The 24658-nt window shown below is 33.2% G+C and overlaps 1 protein-coding gene across 4 annotated transcripts in view; it reads left to right on the top strand.

The window, feature by feature from the left end:
* LOC126887119 (reticulon-1-A) overlaps positions 1-24658 on the top strand; it is a 130558-nt gene that overhangs the window by 7416 nt on the left and 98484 nt on the right. For 2 of the 4 annotated variants that reach the window (XM_050654473.1, XM_050654472.1), the window contains exon 1: positions 9306-9899. The exons of the other annotated variants lie outside the window; for them this stretch is intronic. In XM_050654473.1, coding sequence (XP_050510430.1) covers positions 9758-9899 — 142 coding nt within the window. In that variant the 5' untranslated portion in view covers positions 9306-9757. Of the gene's footprint in view, positions 1-9305; positions 9900-24658 lie in introns of those variants that run through there. 4 annotated transcript variants of the gene reach the window in all.

Genomic DNA, 24658 nt, shown 5'->3' with positions numbered 1-24658 from the left:
CAGTGTGATTAATAGTCGTGAATTGTCTATCAATCCTTTTGATACCGTAGGTATCTGGGATTATATAGTGTATTTTATCCTTAGAGTAAGTGTGAGTCGTGTGGCTAAATCTGGAAAATATAATATTTGTATTTGAGGTAAGTCTGTGCCCCCCCCCCCCTATTATGAATTTCTAGATCCGCGCCTGCTACCTAAAATACTCTACTTTTTACTTGTCTACTGTTCCAACTTATGTATGTATGGATTTTTAATCTTAATATTATGAAATAGTTGTGGTTGATGCAGGCTGATATATTTTGTAAGTTATTTCTATGTACCAATAATTGAATTTGTGTTCTATAAACGCTTCAATGATTTTGTTATGCTTCATTATATTGAATTGTTTATGAAATTTTAGAAAAATCAAAACGAGATTTATCTTTTATATCGAATTATGTGTACAAGAGAGACCATGTTGTATGAATAGAAGGTAACAACCAAGTGGAATTTTCTCATAATTTTTCAAAAGACAATTAAATATATATTTTAATTGACATCAATAATTAATGCAGATATCGCATTAATTATTTATGTTAATACACTGACCGGCACGAAAAACGGGCACCCCACAAAATGGGCAATTTTTGATGTCTCGAATTTCCTAAACCTGTTGTCCGATTTAAGTGATTTTTTAAATATGTTATAGCCTTATTCATTAACAATATCGCTAACGTAATAATGTTGCTAAACAGGTAAATTGTCATTGTACACCGAGTGTACAAATCAAACTGTGTTTTTTTCTCAAAGTTTACCACATCTTGAGGAATATTCTAGCATTTATAAAATACTGAAATTAAAACCAAACTATAGCCTCAGGTTTTCTTAACATTCTGTTTTTTGATTCATTCGCTTATTTTATGTAAAAAAGTTAGGTATTTTAACAACTAGCCTTGTTTTTCATCAATACAGGGTGTTTTTAAATAAGTATGGCAAACTTTAAGAGGTAATTCTGCATGAAAAAATAATGACAGTTTGCTTTATAAAGGTATGTCTGCAAATGCTTTGTTTCCGAGATAGGGGGTGATGAATTTTTTCTTACAAACTAACGATTTATTTATTGCTCTAAAACCGGCTGAGATATGCAAATGAAATTTGGTGGGTTTTAAGAGGTAGTTATTGTGAATTTTTGACATAAGTATAATTAAGAATTTTATGTTCACCATTGGCGCACATAAGGGTCATATTACATGTATGCGCGCCAATGGTGAAAGTTAAATTCCTAATTGTGTATCAAAAAATGCGCAATAACTACCTCGGGTCAATCCATGACAAGTGATCCAATATAAATTAAGTTGGTTGCTTGACTATTTTTAATATTTTTTATTTTTCTACCTTTTAAACTTCAATCTATAGAGACTGCAGAATTCCATTTATTTTATTTTTTTAAAATTTAGTTTGCCGATGACGGCCATTTTTGTTAAAGCGTATCGATCATTTTCACGGAAAACATGGCTTCGCTCTTTAGCCAATATTTTCACTGAGGTTTGTCCTAAAACAATAAATCAAAAACCAAACTTTTTAGAAAAGTATGCTCTAAAAAAACGGCCTACAGCATTATTTAATTTCAAACTACCCTTAAGGCCTTAAATGAACCCCAAAGTTTGAAAAGGTAAACTGATAAAATTCCATTTTCAGCATTTTTTTAACAGCATAAGGCAAGCCGATAATGGTTTGTAATTTTTTTCTTCAAAAGACATACGTACACATACTTTAAGTAAAAAAAGTTTGAGCTTTGAGACTTGAGTAAATTTTTTCAAAAAAAATCTCAAAAATGTAATTATTTGAAAAATCTCAAAGTTTGACCCCTTATATCTCTGATGGGCACGGATAAAAAAATTTGAAATTTGGCTGAATGTTAGCCAAATGAATGTTCGATGTTAATAAGACCAGAACAACACCCCTGCATCCTCAATCAGATGGGATGGTCGAGAGGATGAACCGAACGATGGGTAAACACTTGTCCAAAGTTGTATCTGAACATCAGCGAGATTGGGACCAACACATTAATTTATTCCTGATGGCCTACCGCTCGGCCGTTAATGAAACTACAGGTCAAACACCAACTTGCCTGTCGTGAAGTTCGTTTGCCCTGCGACCTAGAGTTTGGCTGCAGACCTTCCGAGGAGCATGTTGCAGGTGATAACTTATGATGGCCTCGTACTACGTCTGGACGTGCGATAGTTCTTGTTGCACCTGTATCCACCAAAAACGATCTAGATCTATTATTGATACGATCTTCGATGTATAAGTTGTGGATTCCACCGGAGGACGTAAGGTTGACATTTACTATGGGGGCTCTAGTTCTCGAGGTCGGCAGTTGCCCCTTGGTGTCGACCCGCTCTAGTTTTCCGACTGCTGGACGATCTTCTTACAATTACGACGAATGTGGCCTACGTCGCCGCAATTCCAACATCTAGGCTCGCGTCTCTTTGGCATCTCGTTACGAAATACTCTCCGTATCATTTCCTCCAGACGTTCATCGTTGTGTTCGTCACTTTCTTCAATGGTTCTGACTCTATGGCTTCGTGAAGTTTGACTAGCCGTTTCGTGTTCCAATGCAATAGCAAGTGCTTCATCTAAAACTTTTGGTCTTGCTAGTCGTAAAGCTTTCTGTAGTTCACTATCTTTCAACCCATTGACGAAGGTATCTACCACAATTTCTTCTAAAACGCTGTCTGGCAGCTCCGGATAAGCCAACCGCACCACACGAGCCACATCTGCTTCAAATTTTTGAAGATTCTCACTTGCTCGTTGACTTCTACTTCGCAGTTGTGCTTTGTATACTTGTTGTAGATGGGCATCTCCATAGCGTTTTTCTAGACGAGTGAACAAGGTCTGGTAACATTTTTCTTGACCCTTAGGAATTGACCTTAATATATCTGCAGCATCACCTCGTAAAGCAGCAGTCAAGGAAACAGCCTTTTCTTGTTCGGTCCAATGATTGGCGGTCGCAATAGCTTCAAACTGTCTAAGGTATATGAACCAAGAAGACTTTCCATCAAATGGTGGTAATTTGAATCTCATATTATGCGACGTTTCGTCTCTCGGTAGTTTATCTTTCACTACAGGAACCAAAGCTACTGCATTAAGTGACGGATGCACTTTTGTATCGGTTATCATGCTCTCTAATTCTTTGATCTTCTTTTCTAGCATTTCTTTATTGTCGTCTACACTTTTCTGCATCTTATCGAATGTTCTAGAAACTTCTTCGAATTTCTCGTTGTTCTGTCTACAAACTTCTTCAAGTTTTTCGTTGCCCTTTATAGAAGTTTCATCGATCTTTTGAGAAACTTCTTTAATTATTTGAGAAGTCTCGTCAAATTTTTTAGCAACGTTTTCGAATCTCTCGTCGCTATTTCTACTAACTTCTTCAAGTTTCTCGTTGTTCTTTTTAGAAGTTTCATCAATCGTTTGAGAAACAGTTTTTAATTTTGATAAGATTGCTTGTTCTGCTGACTGAAAGTGGAACGTCTCTGGATTATCTCCGTTCTTCGTGAGGACTTCCTCGAGTCGTGCTTGTAGGACTTTCTTGGTCCCACTGCTATCTTCATCCCGTTCCTTTAGCTGTTTACGGAGCTGTTTTACGGAAAGTTCTTGTAGCAACATCTTTGGTCGGCACACACGTACTTTTCAAAATGTCTTTTAAAAGTCTTTCCGAATACCGAACAATCAACGCACTTTAATTCTTCCCGGCGAATAAAGTTCAAAAGTCTTTTAAAAGTCTTTCCGAATACCGAACAATTAACGCACTCCGATTATTCCCGACGAATAAAGTTCAAAAGTCTTTTAAGTCTCTGTAATTCACTTATTTATATCGCACTAAGTTTACCGAACACCGACACCACTGTAGCGTAATTACTGTTTAAAATAATACCCTCGGTTCGTTTATACGAATTTATTTATACGAGTTACAGATCGAATTTATATTATCAACTAACCCTATTTACAAATCTGTCGGTATTTATATATGCGATACAGTTATTATGGAACATTCCAGAAATATCCGCGCCCATCTCGATATATCTCCCATCTCTTACCAGTCGATCCATTGTCTGTCGGCACGCCCACGTGAGGTACCTTCCAGAACTCTCGGGACGCCGCGAAGATTAGATTACGTCATTCTCTTGTTGTTTACCTTTATTCGGGGGTCGGCCAAGAGTTCTCTTTCGTTACAATATTATTATAGTGGTATTGTAGGAATCAGGCTATAACATGTTTAAGAAATGACTTAAATCGGCCAACAGGTTTAGGAAATACGAGTCATCAAAAATGACCAAATTTTTAAGTGGGCCGATTTCTATGCACGTAAGTTTAGGTATTTTAGTTAGGTGGTACCAAAAATAATTTAAAAGAATTTGGTGGTACATGACTCGAAAAGGTTGAGAACCACTGGTCTAACAAGCTATTAAAAGGCTCATTAATTATCAGTTCAGCGGGATGCTATTGTTCAGTCCCCGCGTTAGGGAATAAGGTGTCCGCCTGCAAAATTAGCATAGGCGCCCTTAGGTTTTTGAAACTAGTATTTTGTATAACACCCGCAGAAAAAAACTCATTTTGGTGTCTCGAAACAGAGCCGCTCGCCTGCAGTGCACCCCTTGTAGGCCCGTTATCGCCGGCACTGCTATTGTTGGAGGCCTGAAATTATATAAACAAGGGATCATTTCCTAAAACAGGTAGATCCCTTGTTTATGGAATTTCACACCTCAAATAATATCGTTCCGGTCAGCTGAATATTATGAGTTTCTTAGCTTTTTAAGGCATGCATCCATTACGTTGGTGCTCCGTGCTCCGTGTAACTGTTCCAATGGATACGGCATGCGCTCCTCTGCATTATAGGGTGTCCCGAAAGTAGAGGGACGGTCGAATATCTCGCGAAATATACATCGGATTAAAAAACTGAAAAATACGTTTTCAAAATCTATCAAGTGACACCAAACACGACACCCCTTCCACACCCTGGAGGTGGGGTGGGGGAATAATTTTAAAATCTTAAATAGGAACCCCCATATTTTATGGCAGATTCGGATTGCTTACACAAAAATAAGCAACTTTTTCGAGATATTTTTACGAATTGTGGACAGATTGCTCTATTGGGACCGTGCAAGTTCGGCAAAGCGACCTCTATTTCTACGCTCTGTACTTTTATTCGCACTTTTAATTATATTGGCCAATTATATTAGTCCTGGTTGCTGGATAATTGTCAAGGCCATAGTCCAAAAAAATAATAAGAAGAAAAAATAAGATGCAGGTTATGTTATGCAAACGTAAACAATTGTATGTAGTAAATAAAATTAGTTATTAAAATGCAGTACTGCAAGCAAAATACAATTAATCAAATTTACCTTTATATAATAATTGCATATCATATCAATATTGTGGAGCAATATATAATTTTTCTGCTTCAATGACAGAAGGTATGAAATATACGTCAATTTGACAATTTCAATTGACAATATGAATTATTTAAGATAGTTGCAATATTTCTCCGCGACTCGCGCACGGTCGTTTCTCGTTTCCCTTCCAAGTACTTGCACACCGCGAATAATCTGAAAAAACGTATTTATCCTGATACCCTAGGTAAATATTATAGAAACGGTCTAATATCTCTAGAAATACATTTCCCAATGAAAAACCAAAAAACACGTGTTTAATATTTTTTAAAAACCTATCGGATAACACCAAACATGTCCCCCCACTCCATCCCTTGGAGGTGGGGTGGGGGTGGGGGTGACAGTAAAATCTTAAACGGGAATCCCCATTTTTATTGCAGATTTGAATACCTCATAAAAAAGTAAGTAACATTTATAAAACGGGATAATACCCGAAGGTTGGCTGTATACCATCTAGTTAAATAAAATTAACATGAAGTAAAACTCCCTAGTGTAGTTGGTATATTTAATAAAAATTCTAAAAAAATTTTAAAAATCCAAACGGATTACGTTCAAAACGTTTTCGGACTTATCAGTCCATCATCAGTGAACCTAAAAGTAAGTAATTTCACTTAGTAAAATTGAAAAAAGGTGAAATTTTGAATGTTAAAAGATTGAAAAGTGTGGTTACGATTACTTACTCTCTGTCCTTGCTAAATAGCCACAATGCCAAACACTGGTCAAGATGTATGTTCTAACTACATGGTGAAATTTGTTAAATAATTTGGCTTACATTGGATGCCAACGGATTAGTACTAGGTACATGATGCTCTACTCCATTAATTAAGAGATTTTTTTATTATGAATAGGTCTCCATTGAACTACGTTTAGTCTGTCAATGATTTAGAAGGAAGTTGAAATACTTCAAATGTCAGTGACATTGACATCCAGGAAAGGGAATTTTTAAGGTATTAACCAAGGTCAAGATCCAATGTGGTTACGGAAATTTAAGTTTAAGACTGTGTTGGAATTTTAATTTTTAATATTAGAATTTAAATTTACTATTTTTTAAAATATTACAACCATTACTATAAATTTGACTATAAAATTAAATTTGATCGAAATTATTGTCATAATATGGTAATGAAAACAAAATGTAAGATTGAATTAATGGTTAATGAAAGTTAAAAATTTTTGTATATAGCCTTGGGGATGAAAGTTAAAACGTTGAAGTGATACAGAAGTTGTTTACCTTTCTATACACACTAAACAACTTCTGTATCACTTCAACGTTTTAACTTTCACCCCCAAGGCTATATACAAAAATTTTTAACTTTCATTAACCACTAATTCAATCTTACATTTTGTTTTCATTACCATATTATGACAATAATTTCGATCAAATTTAATTTTATAGTCAAATTTATAGTAATGGTTGTAATATTTTAAAAAATGGTAAATTTAAATTCTAATATTAAAAATTAAAATTCCAACACAGTCTTAAACTTAAATTTCCGTAACCACATTGGATCTTGACCTTGGTTAATTCCTTAAAAATTCCCTTTCCTGGATGTCAATGTCACTGACATTTGAAGTATTTCAACTTCCTTCTAAATCATTGACAGACTAAACGTAGTTCAATGTAGACCTATTCATAATAAAAAAATCTCTTAATTAATGGAGTAGAGCATCATGTACCTAGTACTAATCCGTTGGCATCCAATGTAATTTATTTAACAAATTTCACCATGTAGTTAGAACATACATCTTGACCAGTGTTTGGCATTGTGGCTATTTAGCAAGGACAGAGAGTAAGTAATCGTAACCACACTTTTCAATTTTTTAACATTCAAAATTTCACCCTTTTTCAATTTTACTAAGTGAGATTACTTACTTTTAGGTTCACTGATGATGGACTGATAAGTCCGAAAACGTTTTGAACGTAATCCGTTTGGATTTTTAAAATTTTTTTTAGAATTTTTATTAAATATACCAATTACACTAGGGAGTTTTACTTCATGTTAATTTTATTTAAGTAACATTTATTCGAGACATTTTGTTGAGATTTGTTGATAGATGTCGCTAATAAATCGTATTTTTCCAATTACAGCTCCATTTAACAACAATGTTAAAAAATGTCTCTAATAAATATTTCTTATTTTTTCATGAAGAATCCAAATATGCAAAAAAACGGGGGTTACTATTTAAGATTTTAAAGTTACCCCCACCCCACCTCCATGGGATGGAGTGTGGGGTCGTGTTTAGTGTTATTTATAGGTATAAATCGTTTTTCCGATTATAGCGCCATCTATCCACAATTCGAAAAAATGTCTCGAATAAAAGTTGTTAATTTTTATGTAAGGAATCCAAATCTGTAATAAAAAATGGGGGTTCCTGTTTAAGATTTTAAAGTTACCTTCCACCCCACCTTCAAGGGGTGGAGTGGGGGCCCGTGTTTGGTATCATTCGATAGATTTTTGAAAACTATTGAACGCGTATTTTTCAGTTTTTTGATCGGTTTTTCATTTCGAGAAATATTCGACCGTCCCGCTACTTTTGGGATACCCTGTATAAACGGCCACTGATTGAATCGCCGAGGGTGAGCGCAGCTCCGGGAGCTCCAACATATCCACTATGTCAGTGATCGGCAAACTTATTAGCCAAAGAGCCAAATATGAGCATTACAACAATTTAAAAAAAATAGGAGCCAAATCTGCTTGTTTAGTATACTTTATTACATTAAATATGTAGTACATACACTAAACAAAACTAAAGGGTCTAGCCTCTAGCCGGTTAAGATAGTGAAAAATGTCCCCAGCGATATTCTAAAAATAAAAATACCATATTGTTCTACCTCAAAAAGTATTCGACCAAACAAAGTTTTGCCCCACCAGAACTGCTGTTTGCCCCAGAACAGCAAACGTGAGCTTTTTCAGCTGATCATAAGAATCAGGAATACTATTCCAAGCGCTGAAAATGGTCATTTCTTCCTTCTCAAGGCCATTCAAAGAAGTCCACTTGTGTGGTGAACCAATTTTTCTTCTCCATATTTCCGATTCAACACAAAGACGTTCGAATTTAAATTGCCATACCTTCTTGTTTTTTATAAATAAATAAATAGTTTATTTACGGCCAAAAATACCATTTACAAAAATACCACATATCACAATAGGTATAGGTAGTATCACAATCATAAATACATATTAAAATATAGAACAATATCACTATATAAAGACTGAAAAATCAAATATATAATACAATTTAGCATTTTTTTTTCAATTTTTTCTTAAAACTAGGCAATGAACAGTCAAAAAAGTCAATATCGATATTATTGGCCCCCTTAGACATTCTTCCAATTGCTTTGTTCTGTGCATAATTGGTGCAATGAAAGTCTACAAAAAATAGTTCTTTACTACGAGTATTACATTGAGGAACTCTATATTTTATCTTCTCAAGAAGTGTTGAGCAATCAACCAATCCATTAGCAATCTTATATAAGAAAACTAAATCAAGAAATGATCTTCTATTTTCCAGTGATGATAAATCTAATAAGTTGAGAATTTCACTATAATTGATGTTTTCAGATGGTATATTTAGTTTATATGCAGTGAATCTTAGAAATTTTTTTTGGACTTTCTCTATATTTTAAATCCAGCAATTGTATTTCGAAGCTACCAATACCAATTTCAAAAGGAGAAAATTTCAACTCAGTTGTCCAAGCATTAAGAGAATATTTGACAAATCCTAAAGTTTGATAAAAGCGAATTTATCAGAATGAGATATAATTTTTTCCTACCAAGTTTTTTTAAATGATAATATGGTTGCGCTTTCCGTGGATATTTGTGCCAGAGCCGCACTGAAGGAGCCAAAGAGCCACATGCGTTGCCGACCACTGCACTATGTGGAGCAGTTACTTTTGGGACACACTGTATATGTCTCATCATGATGATAAAGATATCATGATGTGGCCTGAAGATTTACATTATCATGATACATGAATCACTCATCACCTGCTCCGTAGTTCATAGTACAGGCAGAAATTACATGTCATAGTACAGGGCAAAGTTCTTCGAGCCTCTGCCGGACGGTTCCAGATATTGGTCGATATCAGCGTCAGCGCTTGCTCAGTCGTTGGCTGCAATCGGGCAGGCAGGTAGTTTTCCTATATACGAACTTCACTTATTCACTTCATATATGAACTAAATATAGGCGAGCGTGTAATTATATCCTTCAATTTAAACTCGTCATTGTAGTCAGTATATAGCGACAAGTACATAGCGACCTTACATCTCTAATTCAAGGTTGGGTGCGGATTGTTTTGGTTCGGTGGTTTATTAGTGCATGCCATTATGTCAGAAGATTTTAAAAAATTAGCCAACGAAATAGTCCAGGACGTTGTGGACGGTGTACAGGAGATTCAACACTTACCTGCCAATGATAATAAGTCAGGTTGTTGTCAGAGATCGCTGCTCTGTGTTTTATTCAGCCCTAGTATGTATATTTTTCAACATAAATTTGAAAATTACTTTAAACTATTTGTTTTTGATTGTTTTTTCTTTTACTTTTTTCGGGTGTTTAATTTGATATAAAGTGTTAAACATAAACCGGCCTTGAATGTTTACTTCGTTTACAAGTCTTGAACGAGTTTTAACATTACCATAGATTACTACTTGTCAGGGTTTTACTTCATGCATGACAATCAAACAATCTTGTTTCTAAGGTACCTATATAGTTATGTAATTATCTCCTGATTTTAATAATGTCTCGTGTACCTATTTGAGTGGTTTTATTGAGACCGAGTTTCTTTTTTGTGTTATTTTTTTTTTCAAATACACGCGATACATCATACATCTTCTAGCACGTGCTTAAATAAGGATCAGGAAACAAAAAACTTTTTAAATTCCTATCTCAGTCTGCCAATATTTACACTTAAATTTTTTTATGCGTGTGCAGTAAATATCTTCCATTTTATTCGAAATGTTTGTTATCTTTCTGTCTGAAGTACCTAATCTTTAAGTAGTACTTTATTTGGTTAGACCAGATAAGGTATTTAAGTCTTGCATTTTTGTACTTACCTTGTTTTGTTTTAACTTACATTATAGTAGAGTAGAGGATCCGATATAAGAGCGACCTGCACCAATCTGTAATGCATTACAATAATGATTCGATATTAATTTATGGTAGGGGAGCAAAGTATGCTAAATGTGCAGTCACTCGAGCGTTATGGGGACCTATTGGGTTGTGAAGAGTAGGTTCTAAAACCAAAAAAAGTTAAGTAAAGTTTTCCATTTTAGTGGGAACTTTCCATTTTTAATTTAATTTTCCATTTCAAACTTCAACCGTTTTTTTAGATTATAGCTCCATCTATCCATAATTCGAAAAAATGTCTCGAATAAAAGTTACTTATGTTCTCGTAAGGAATCCAAATCTGCTATAAAAAATGGAGGCTCCCATTTAATATAAGTAACTAACCGCCCCACCTCTGTGGGGGTCCGGTTTGATGCCATTCGATAGATTTTTCAAAAATATTGAATAAGTGTATTTTTCAGTTTTTCGATCTGATATTTATTACGCGAAATATCGCGGGATTCGTATTTAAAATTTTAAATTTACCCCCCATCCCTCTCCGTGGGAAGTCCTGTTTGGTACCATTCGATAGACTTTTGAAAAATATTGAGCACGTGTTTTTTAGTTTTTCGATCTGTCATTCATTTCGCGAAATATTCGCTTTTTTCTTGTGAAACTTTGGGACCCATTTCCTTACGCCCCATTTTTGAAATATACACTGTTTTGCATGTACTTAACTTACTTACCTTATCTTTATCTGACGATTTCGAGGTTTTTCTAAAGATAAATTTTTTTTCGGCGCCCCCTTAACGAACTCCCCTGCATTAAGAGCCATTATATGGTAGAGGTACATTTTCAGGGTACAAGCTTTCTCCTCATGTAATAATCTGACGCGCTCGAGTAACTGCAAAAATCCCCGCTTGGGCTTCCCTACCATTAGTATGTTAACAATGATAAAAAACAAGGGATGCCCGATATAATTTTGTCATGTCATTTTGTCATTTAAATAATTTATTTAAAATTAGAAATGACTTTTTTATAAATTAAAAAAGAATTCGGCCCGAGCAGATATTATTTTAGATTTTTTGGATCATTCGAAACAAAAAAGGTCTTTTGTAATTTTTCTCTTTAGTTGATCGTTTTCGAGTTTAAACAATTTAAAACTAAAAAAAAAACGAAATATGATAATTTTCAAGGCTGAAAACCACAAGTAATAGTTATTTATGATATAAGTGTTAAAGGTACACGTTTAAGGCACGCATGTGAAAGTTTGCAGAATGAGCGATAGCGAGTTCTGCAATTCACATGAGTGCCTTAAAAATGCACTTTTTAACACACATATCATACAATATTTTTCTACAAACGTAATTACAAGACAATATCTACAAAAACTTTTACTTGAACTTGACTGACATTCTATTTTTATATTTTTTTGACATTACATCAAAATTGCCTATACGGTCGTTACGAACTGCAGTGCCTTAAGCACTAGTGGCTTAAAGTAGCATTTTTAACGCTCGTATGGAGTGCTAAAAATTGCATTTTTAACACGGTTGTAGAAAAAAATATTATTTTTGTAAACATCAAGTACCTAAATTCAAGTTCAAACCTTCTTCTATCAGGTCCCGATAAGAATGTTGGCCATGTTCCATGTTTTATTCTAAAATGTATTTTTTTAAATTGTAAATGAGAAAAGTTCCTTATAGATATTATTTTATATTATTATAAATTCTTTCACGGTTTTTGCTCTAAATTTTAAAGGACCGCTTGGATTGACATGAAATTTGGCATACGTATAGCTTACGTGTCAAAGAAAAAAAGTGATACTGTACCGATGTGTGCTTTTGCCCTGGGGGTAACTTTCACCCCCTCTTGGGGGTGAAAAAATATATGTCCAAAATAAGTCCGGAAATGGGTAAACTGACTAATTTTAAGTAACTTTTGTTTTATAGAGCTTTTTCGCCAAGTCAACACTTTTCGAGTTATTTGCGAGTGAATATGTTCATTTTTCAACAAAATAACCACATTTTTAGACGGTTTTTTGCAAATAACTCAAAAAGTAAGTATTTTGTCGAAAAAAACGTTCTTAGCAAAAATATAGCCTATAAAAAAGTAAAAAAAAATGGTGAACGCGTTAGGTCTCTGGATCTCATAGAACCAGAGTTATAGCCAATGAAAAATATATTCATATTCACCAAATTTCAAATAGAATATTTCGACGTGAAATATCCAAAAAATTAAGCACTTTTTGGGGAAAACCCATTATAACTTTTTTAAAGTGTTTAAAGATAGCTTTACTTTTGTTTTTACAAAAAAATTCTTGCATTAAATTTAAGCAAGTTACGCTCAAAATAAAGTTGGTCCCTTTTGTTTTTGCAAAAAAAATCGGGAAGACCACCCCCTAATTAGCAACTTAAATGAAATTAATCGTTACCGCTCCACAAATTATTTTACTTATGTTGTGTTTATATGATCTGTAAGTTTCATCGATTCAAAGTGCTTATTTTTGAAAAAATTTGGTTTCAAAATAAAATTTTTAAAAATTTAAATTTTGAAAAATATGCTTTTTTTCAAATTAACTTAAAAATTGTTAGAGATACCAAAAATCTCGAAAAACAAAAAAAAGTCAGATTTGCTTTTCTGAATATCATGTATTTTTTTGTTTTTCTGTTAGACAAAAATTTATTAAGATTTGGTGTTTCTAAATTTGCATACATTCGTGATCAGTGACTCGATCAACCCATTTTAACTAAAGCCCTTTCAGTAATAAGGACTTCGAACCGATGAAACTTACAGATCATATAAACAATATATACACGAGTCAAGAAAATTGTGAAGTCGTAACGATTAAGTTCATTTAAGTCTTAGACTTAGACCATAAAAACTGATAGACACGCCTTGTACCGAATCGTTGAAGCAAAGACCTTCCGCGAAAGTGACGTCACAATACGGCAAGAACTCGTTTGGATTCTTAGCAAAGCACTAATAAAATTACCCAATTTTAGATTAATTTTAGTATAACTTCAATATTTTGTAAAAATATTGAAGAAAAATCATTTAGCAAAGTAATTAATAAATATTTTTGACTTAAAGTAATTTATTTTGTAAAAATAAATGTTTTATTTGAAAGTATACCCTTGGTATATCTCTTCTTGTTTAATAATAAAAAATAAATTTAAAGGAGAGTAATTTTCTTTTGGGTGTAAGTTTCAGGTTAGGTGAAAAAATATGTAGGAAATCTATTAATTAATGACCACAAAACAAAATAGCTTTTGTTAACTTACTTCTAACTTTTATACATTATTTGGTTTGTTTCAAAATCATGATCAAACATATTACGTTCTTTGTATTTGTTAAACACAGAACCATGAACGTTTAAGATCAATTTTGTCATTAATTTAGAATCGTTCAATTTTTTTGTACCTACATAATTCTAATGTCGCTTTCAGCAATTTTGCAAATATGAATGACTCTTTAGGTTGAATTAAAAATTTTTTTGATAATATGCTATAATTTTTGTGTCTTATGAATGGACATTGTAAATTATCAGTAGTAATTGCACAAAAGCTCTAAAATTATTGAATTTTCCCGAGTGACCCTTTGACAGTTTTAATTTCACGAGCCGAAGGCGAGTGAAATTATGTCGAAAGTGTCACGAGGGCAAAAATTCTATATCAATTTTAGAGTTTGAGTGCAATTTGTTGCGATTATTTCATGAATAAAGCTGTTCAAAACCAAAATTTTATTGTAATTTATTTATGTAAGTACAAATTAGTACAATTAAACACAAAGTTTTTATAAATATTTGACGATTGAAAGTCATCACTTTTACCTATAATTTTTAAAACATTAATTGTCATTAATGCCACTGAATGTATTTTTTCGTAGCAACGAAGGGCATCTGACGTAATATACTTAACGACGGGCAATTATCAAAAATTATCAATTTAATTCAGATTTATGTAGCTTTCTATTGGTCAGAATCTCCTATGAATGAAATAATCACATTCAATTGCACACAAACATAATATTGTCACAATCTAATGTTTTCTTAACTTTCTTAACTACAATCCCAGCGATATAGTCAACAACATCACAAACATAAGATGACTGTTTTTGAAAAACTTAAATTGTTTACAGTATAGTCATGGTTACTAGTTACTATTTCCCTATTATTTTGATCAGTATGATCAACAGTTTTCATTTTCACAGTATTTGTTGTGCTCATTGCTAAAAATGTGGAAGGTGCCTGTTCTATACAATTTGCCTGGGTAGATCCTGTAACACTTGAGTGCATTAAGAGTCTTTTATATGCATCTTTAAATTGTTTTGCCGTTGGGTTGTTGTTGTAACCTCCATGACTCCTATAATAGAACTAAAGAAAACTTCTAAGTGATCCTGAGAAAGTTTATACGCCGAAAGACGATAGATACTTCAGACCTCCATCCATATTTTCCTTCACGTAATTTTTCCAAATTCGCATTAGTGACTTTAAATTAATGATCATACCAATAAAACTCGTTTTTCTTTGGCTTAGATGCAGTGGTTCACCATTGTTGGAATATTTGAGTGAATTAAGATACTTTATAAATTCTTAAGATTTTTGAAAAATCGCTTGTTTATTATGCTGCTGTAAACTGGATTTTAGGTGTTTTCCCCTTTTTTTGTCGTTGCGTACAATTAAATGCTCTGCAAGATAACACCATAATTAAAAAATTAGTGTATTGAAAATTTTTAAATTGGAACACTTTAAAAAGTTTACAACGCCTATTATAAGCACTTCTAATCTCTAGTACGGCAAACGTTTTCTGCCGTAAACTGACGTCACGCACAGCTGTGTAAATCGTTTTATGTTGGCTTCACTCTTCGAGACGAGAGAATAGCATTACTTTTATGGTCTAAGATTTAAGATACTAATTAGGGGGTGATTTTCTCGATTTTTTTACCAAAGCCAAAAGGGACTAACTTTATTTTGAGCGTAACTTGTTTAATTTTGATGCTAGAAATTTTTTTTATAAAACAAAAATGAAGCTTTTTTTTATCACTTTAAATAAGTTGTAATGAGTTTTCCCCGAAATGTTCTTCGTTTTTGGTTATTTCACGTTAAAGTATTCCATTTGGAATTTGACGAATATGAACCTATTTTTCATTAGCTATAACTCTGCTTCTACTAGGTGTAGATACGAGATATATACACCATTTTTTAAAATTTTTTACAGGCTATATTTTTGCTAAGAATGTTTTTTCGACAAAATTCTTACTATTTGAGTTATTTGCGAAAAACTGTCTAGAAGCGTGGTTATTTTGTTGAAAAAATGAACATATTCACTGCCAAATAACTCGAAAAATATTGACTTAGTGAAAAAACTCTACAGAACAAAAGTTACTTAAAATTAGCCAGTTTATCCATTTCCTGACTTTCTTTGGACGAATATTTTTTCACCCCCGAAAGGGGGTGCCTCTTAAAACCTACCAAATTTTATTTGTATATCTCTACGGGTTTTAGAGCAATAAATAAATCATCAGTTTGTAAGAAAAAATTCAACATCCCGTATCTCGGAAACGAAGCATTTGCGGACATATGTTTATAAAGCAAACTCTCATTATTTTTTCATGCAGAATTACCCCTTGCAGTTTGTCGCACTTATTTAGAAACACCCTGTATTGATGAAGAACATGGCTAGTTATTAACGTGCCTAACTTTTTTATTGTCCAACATAAACAAATAAATCAAAAAAGAAAATGTTAAGAAAGCCTAAGGCTACAATCGAGTTATAATTTCAATATTTTATCTATGCTAAAACATTCCACAGGGTGTTCCGAACTTTGAGGAATAAACACTTTATGATTGTTGCACCCGGTATACAATGACAATTTACCTGTCTAGCAACAATATTATTATAGTGATATTGTTAAAGAATAAGGCTATAACATACTAAAAAAATCACTCAAATCGGACAACAGGTTTAGAAAATTCGAGACATCTAACTTAAATAATTCATCGAGTGACCCGCTTTTTATGATCGCAAGTGTATTTATCAAGAACTGATAGAGTAAGGTTTGAGCTTGAATTTAGGTACATACTTCGTAATTTCAAAAATTATATTTTTTACTTGTTTTTGAGCCTTGAAAGTCGTCATCTTTCGTTCTTTTTTCAGTTTTAAATTGTTTGTAACTCGAAAACTATCAACTTAAGAGAAAATTGCAACATACCTACGTTTTTTGTTTTGAATGATCCAAAAAATCTAATTTCCCGTGCCGAATTTTTTTTATATTCATAAATCAAATCATTTTTATCCATTAACAGATATCAATGATATACCTGGGTCACGCGCACCAAAAAAAAGTTGATTAATAGCAAGCTGAAAATCTGTTAATAGCTTAATGTGTCTAGTCGGACAAACTTTGATGTACGGGAACACTGGAACAGGGAAAGTTTTAATTGTGGAACAGTTAAAAAATTTGGAACGTCAGATTACGAAAACGTCCCATGTATTTTGTCGGACAGAACATCCAATTGATTTGTTACCCTTTCATTCAACTCTCATGCAAAAATCAGACTGATATTACTAACCAACATGATTCCTGTCATTTGACATGTTCTTCGTGTTCCACTCATTAAAATGCCGAGTTGGTGATAAACACCAGTCTGATTTTTGCATGAGAGTTTAATGAAATGATATCAAATCAATTGGAAGTTCTGGCCGACAAAATACATGGAAAGTTTTCGTAGTCTGACGTTCCAAATTTTTAACCTGTTCCACAATTAAAACTTCCCCTGTTAGAGTGTTCCCTTACATCAAAGTTTGTCCGACTAGACACCGTTAAGTTATTAACAAATTTTCAGCTTGCTATTAATCAACTTTTTTTTGGTACACGGGATCCAGGTCTATGAATGTCGACCTCATTATATCGTATCTTAGACTATTTTATAAACCACAGAATATCGGGCTTTCTATTACATCCGATTGCTTATTTTTTATTTTAAAGATAATTTGACTTGCAACTTTTTAAAAAACAAATTTTATTCTTACTACTGAGTAATTTTTAACCATATTTCTTCTCTCAATTGTTCTTGCTAACTCATAATATTATCCTGTCAATGTCCATCTTGCTTGTTTCTTCTTTCCATTATTTCATTTATTTCTCTGAACGATCTTCGATGTATTCATTTTCTCTTTGTTCCTTTCAGACTCCATTTTCCTCATAAGTATAGTCGATTAGGTATATGGGAGTTTATTCCCATGCATTTTTCTAAATCTCTGTGTTATTATTGGGATCAATCTGAGTGTAAACTACTACTTAGTGTAGTGTTGCAACTTATGACTTAGAAATGCCATTTCTACTGTCTGTAATTTTTATTTCTCTCATTTATCTTTCAGTTTTAATATATCATGTCTGTACTTACTCCATTCTATTAGATTATATTAGTCCATTATATTAGAATGAAGAGAAGTAATCAGAGAAATAATGAGAAATAGAGCTATAAATGAGAAGGAATGGATCGACCGAAAAAGGTGATCGCAATGCAGGATGTGGTAGAGGCTATAATATGACCTCCTGGTAGGGGAGCCCAAGCGGGGATTTTTGCAGTTACTCGAGCGCGTCAGATTATCATATGGGGAGAAATCTGGTACCCTGCAGATGTACCTCTGAATATTTCGCGAAATGAATGACAGATCGAAAAACTAAAAAATATGTGCTCAATATTTTTTAAAAATCTATCGAATGATACCAAACACGACTTCCCACGGAGAGGGGTGGGGGGTAAATGTAATATTTTAAATACGAATCCCGCGATATTTCGCGAAATGAACATCAGATCGAAAAACTGTAAAATACACTTATTTAATATTTTTAAGAAATCTATCGAATGGCACCAAACACGACCCCCAACGGAGGTGGGGTGGGGGGTTACTTTAAAATTTTAAATAGGAGCCCCCATTTTTTATTGCAGATTTGGATTCCTTACGAAAAAATAAGTAACTTTTATTCGAAACATTTTTTCGAATTATGCATAGATGGCGTTATAATCGGAAAAAAGGATTGATGGAAATGGAAAATTAAATTAAAAAATGGCAAGCGCCCACTAAAATGGAAAATGTTACTTAACTTTTTTTGGTTTTAGGACCTACTCTTCACAACACAATAGGTCTCCAAAGCGCTCGAGTGACTGCACATTTAGCATACTTTGCTCCCCTACCATCCGTAGACAGATAGATGTCAGTATAGTTCTTATCATGGTGTTGTGTATATCCTTATTTTTATTTGTATAGTAATTCTTCTGCTGTATAACGCTTTCTTTCTTTCTTCTTTCTTATACAGTCTCGTGTTTGTATTATTTTATACGTTAAATCTTCCTTAGTTGTTCTTCTGTTTGGTTTTATGAGGCGTAAATATTTAAATTGGTCTGTTGTTATTATGTATTCGGTTTACCACCATTATCATCATTTTTCACCATTCCATTATTGTGTACTTCTCTTCTTTTAATCATAAAATTGAGGACGTCTTCATATTGTGCTGTAACTAATTGATTATCAGCGTGTCTTATTATACAGAAGTATGCATCTGGTACTCGTATGTCTTCTTTCGCACTTTCTTTTCCATGGTTCAGAGTTTTTTCTAGAATATTTTGAAAAAAGTGGAGGATGCAATAGTGGAGAATTTTGAGGAGAAGGGCACAAGAGAGATCTGAATGGATGGACATAGTCAGACAGGCACCCATCCAGGGTTTTGATGCCAAAAGAAGAAGAAGGAGGATGCAGAACTGCCTTGCAATAGGTGTCTTTAATGGGCTGTATCTTTTGTATCTGAGTTTAATGTTACATCATTTAGTTCTTAGGTATTGAGACTTCTTGAGATTGACAAGTGCTACATTAGACCAGTAAGGATCTGTTTTTAGGTGGATGTGAGAGGTGGCATTCGGATTTTTACGGATAAAGTTAGGCGATAACTTCGTTAATAATAATTGACTTATGCTCCTCAAATCTGCCCGGAACATTAATAAAAAAAAATATTTAAAAATTTCAGAAAATTTCGTTTTTTTTTCTACTTTTTTGCTTATAACTTTAAAACGATTAATTTTGGAACAAAGTCGTATAGGAATAAAACAAAGATAATTAAATTTTCTATCAGATGCGATTGGTTAAAAATGTCTTAATTTATCACCCTTGCTGCAAAATAGCAATAAATATAAAATAAGGGGGCAAAACAAGCCTGTCCTTATTCAATGATTTTCCATCACTAAGGCAAGCCGCAAACCAAAGAAACATGAAACGAAAAACATGAAGCATGAACCGTGAAACATGTTTCATAAAAATAAAACACTGCTAAACAAATCTCAAAGTCCGCCTACCAATGAAACGAGTGGGATTCATGCTCATGGCACATTTTTATTTTCGGAGAGTTTCATAAATGGCCGGACGTATATTTGCTTAGCAGTGTTTTATTTCCATGAAACGTAATTTACGTTTCATGTTTCTTTGATGTGCGGCCTGCCTTAGGTTACACTTGGAACCTTCCTAATTCGCTTAGAAAATTTTTGTAATGTGCTAAAACCGTACACCAAATTTCATTAAAATTGACTTACTAGATTTTGAATAATAATTTTGCAATCTAAACTTTTTTTAAAAAATTAAAATTTTTTAAAATCTTGCACAACAAAAACTAGATCATACAAAGATTTGTCAATTTTTTTACATATAAAGAAGCACTCCACCTATCTAATGCACTTTACAGAATTGAAATCGGATTGTTTAAGCAGCCTCAGCAATGTTTTAAAGTCATAAACAATTTTTTGGCTTATAAACAAATTAGTCCTGTGGCCAGGAGGGGGTGCTACGGGCTCCTTTATTTAGGTGGACTTACCCAAGATTTTTATGTATTTTTTGACCCGTAGAACACGATTTTTTTGGGTAACAGTTGATCCTGATGTCGATAAGATTGTTATAAACAAAGAACTTGAGGAATTACATAACATCGATTTTTCACAAAATAAAACATTCTTTTGTATTTCTTGGGTAATTCTAAGCAAAAAATGTTCTTACAAGTTTTTTCGTAGGATGCACAGTTTTCGAGATAAACGCAGTGGAACTTTCAAAAATTCGAAAAATTGCAATTTTTGAACGCGAATAACTTTTGATTAAAAAATAAAATAGCAATTCTGCTGACAGCATTTGAAAGTTTAAGTCAAATTATACCGGTTTTAATTATTTGCATTGCTAAAAATTAATTTTTATTATTAAACAAAGCTATTTGTTTATAAGCCAAAAAATTGTTTATAAGTTTAAAACATTGCTGAAGCCCCTTAAATAATCCGATTTTAATTCTGTAAAGTGTACTAGATATGTAGAGCATAGCTTTATATGTAAAAAAATTAGCTAACTTCTAAATGGTCTACTTTTTGTTCAGAAAGATTTTAAAAAATTTGAACTTTTTTAAAAACATTTAGATTGCAAATTTATTATGCAAAATCTATTAGGTCGATTTTAATAAAATTTGGTACACGTTTTAAGTATGTTACAAAGAATTTACTAAGAGAATTACTAAGGTCTAAGTGCCACCAAAGTGGTTAAAAACATTGAATAACAACAGGCGTATTTTGCCCCCTAATTTTGTATTTATTGCTATATTGCAGAAAAGGTAATACGTTAAGACATTTTTGACCAGTCGTATATCATACAAAATTCAATTATCTTTATTTTATTTCTGTACGACTTTGAAGTTATAAGCAAAGAAAGCAGAAAAAATCGACGTTTTTCGAAATTTTTAAATATATTAATTTTTTTATTAATGTTCCGGGCATATTTGAGAAGGAGCATATAGGGTTACCATACGTCCGGATTTCGTCCGGACGGTCCGGACAGTCCGGATTTGAAAGACATGTCCGGATTTTCGTCCGGATATGAGAAATGTCCGGATTTTTTTCTTTACTAAAAAAATGGAAAATACTATGCCCAAACGGTGGGGAATTTCATTCTGCGCAGGACTTTAGGTCTAAAGTATGTTAAAACATAGGTGTATATTTATTTATTTTAAACTGGCAGATATTTTCGATGTTAGTTGCATATTGTAGCGAAACAGCTGTACTTTTAATAGTGCCATATGCATTTCGCATATAATAATGTACAATGTAGAGGTAGCAACACAGTCAAATTCACATTTTACATTTTCTACAACCTCTTGGACTACCCCTGTCCGGATTTGACCTTAATAAATTATGGTAACCCTAAGCATAAGTCAATTATTATTACTGAAGGTGTTACCTAACTTTATCTGCAAAAATCCGAATGCCACCTTTCACATCCAAAAATAGACGTTTTTTCACAGATCCTTACTGGTCTACATAGACTGGTCTATGTTTGGCCATTTTGGTTTATATGAGCTATTATAATGTATGTACTTAATAGCTATTTGTATAACAAGGGAGGAAAGTGCTACTTTTCCTCCCGAGAATGAAGTTTACTGCCCTCCGCTTCGCGTCGGAGGGCAGTAATCATTCAAGGGAGGAAAAGGCACTTTGCTCCCATGTTATACATATGATTTTTCCACCTTCCTCAAATAACAAGTCATTTTTTCATTTTTAAATAATTGATTTATGTAACTTCTTCGTCTTCTTCTTTTTGTATAGACATGACTCTGTCTGTTTTTTCAATGTGCCTCTATTTAGTAAGTTGTCGTTCCATCGTTTTAGTGGTCTTCCCACTGATCGTCTTCTATTGGGGAACCGTCTCTCGCTGTCCTGACTACCCTATTTTTTGTCATTCGGCTTATGTGGTCATTCCATTCTATTCTTCTGTTTCTTAGCCAGTTATTAATGTTATCCACCTTGCATCTTCTTCGTATATCTGTACTTCCAGCTCTATCCCATAGCATAGAGTCTTACCATCGATTTTTCGAAGGGTTTTCATCTCCGCTGTTTCGAACCATCTTTTTGTCCTCTCTGTGTCGGGCCGTGTTTCTGCCGCGTATGTCATTATTGGTCTGATGACTGTTTTGTAAATTCTGCCTTTCATTTCTTTTCCGATATTTTTATTTCTCCATATTGTGTCATTCTGGCAATTAGTTCTTAATTTATGTAACTAACAAACTTAATTAGCAAACTTAATTTATGTAACTAACAAACTTAATTAGAGAACTAAAATTAAGAAGTAGGTACAGTAGAACTGTCAAATGTCAAATATACGTCAAGTTATTAATGTAAACATTGTTAAACCAATGTAATAATTTACTGTTTTTTACCATTCTGCAACATACAGGGTGTTCTACAAATAAACGTTAAAATGTATAGATACTTACGTACTTAATAGATAATAGATTATTGTCTAGGGGGTCAATAAGTTATTTCATCAATGACATACCATGACGTCACTGGTCGTTGATGAAATGGTATGTCAATTGTAAAATGTAAAAGTGGTATGTCATTGATGAAATAACTTTTGACGCCCTATACAATATTCTATTATCCATTACGTAAGTACATATCTATACATTTTAACGTTTATTTATAGAGCACCCTGTATTTTACAGAATGGTAAAAACAGTAAATTGTTATTTTGATTTAACAATATTTACATCAATAATTTGACTTATATTTGACAGTTGACAGTTATACTGTACCTACTTGTTAGTTTTAGTGCTCTAATAAATTTTGTCAGTTAGTTACATAAATAAATTATTTAAAAATGAAAAAATTACTTGATATTTGAGAAAGGTGGAAAAATCATATGTATAACATGGGAGTAAAGTGCCTTTTCCTCCCTCGAATGATTACTGTCCTCCGCTATGCGTTGGGCAGTAAACTTCATTCTCGGGAGGAAAAGTAGCACTTTCCTCCCTTGTTATACAAATAGCTATTCCATATAGACTGTCTGTACATGTTAATACACTAATTCCTCGTTTGTTTGTATCATGAAGAATAATTTCTTCTATCAAGGTTTAACCGTTGATTGAAATATTAATATGGGTTTTAATATGGATTGAAATATTTATATTAAGAGCCAACAGTAGCGATCAACAGGTAGCAACAAACGCGGTCCAAGATTGCGGCTGTAATTTTCAATATTTTGGCGAGATATTTGGCACACGTATTCGTAATATAATAAAGAATGGCGGTACAGAGCCCAATTTGAGAAATATGTTAGTGTGTGGAAATTACTCTATAACTAAATAAAATATTGCAAAAAAGAGCCTGTACCGCCATTAAGAAGAACAAAAACATAAACTTTCTTCAAATAAACTTTTTATCCCATGCCTAGATTTTGTGTCATATTGGACCTAGTAAAATTTTTTATCTCTAACAAGAAATCGAACATATTATATTATAACTAAATAACTGATTAGTCAACATAGAGAAAGTGTCACTGTCATTTTGACAAACCTGCGTCAGATTTCTGTTCGATTATATCTGCATAGAGATTACGAACACTCGATACGAATCGTATCCGCCATGTTTTACCGTAGCGCCGTAGAGCAGCGGTTCTCAAACTTTTTGAGTCATGTACCACCTACAGTTCTTTTATTATTTTTGGTACCACATATATGTTAAGATTGTATTACCAAGACTTACTAAGTACTACTATTTTAATTTTTTGTGTGTTTTGTGTACCACCTCAAATAGTGATATGTACCACAGATTGAGAACCGCTGCCGTAGAGTGTTCGTAATTAACAGAACAGAAATCTGACGCAGGTTTGTTAAAATGATAGTGACAATTTCTCTATGTTGACTAATCAGTTATTTAGTTATATGTTCGATTTCTTGTGAGAGATAAAAATTTTTACTAGGTCCAATATGACACAAAATCTAGACATGGGATAAAAAAGATTATTTGAAGAAAGTTTATTTTTTTGTTCTTCTTAATGGCGGTACAGGCTCGTTTTTGCAATATTTTATTTAGTTATAGAGTAATTTTCACATACTAACATATTTCTCAAATTGGGCTCTGTACCGCCATTCTTTACTATAATACGAATATGTGTGCCAAATATCTCGACAAAATATTCAAAATTACAGCCGCAATCTTGGACCGCGTTTGTTGCTAGCTGTTGATCGCTACTCTTGCCTCTTAAACCCAATACATCAATCAACGGTTTAACCCATTCACTTAGTATTCGTCTAGTATGTACCATCTAATTCAGCGATACTCAACCTGCGGTCCGCGGGCCGCATGCGGCCCTCTTACG

The sequence above is a fragment of the Diabrotica virgifera genome, chromosome 6 (assembly GCF_917563875.1).
Source record: "Diabrotica virgifera virgifera chromosome 6, PGI_DIABVI_V3a".
Classification (NCBI taxonomy): Eukaryota; Metazoa; Arthropoda; class Insecta; order Coleoptera; family Chrysomelidae; genus Diabrotica; species Diabrotica virgifera.
Note: the sequence above shows the minus strand (reverse complement) of the source record. Positions and strands in the feature narration are given on the sequence as shown.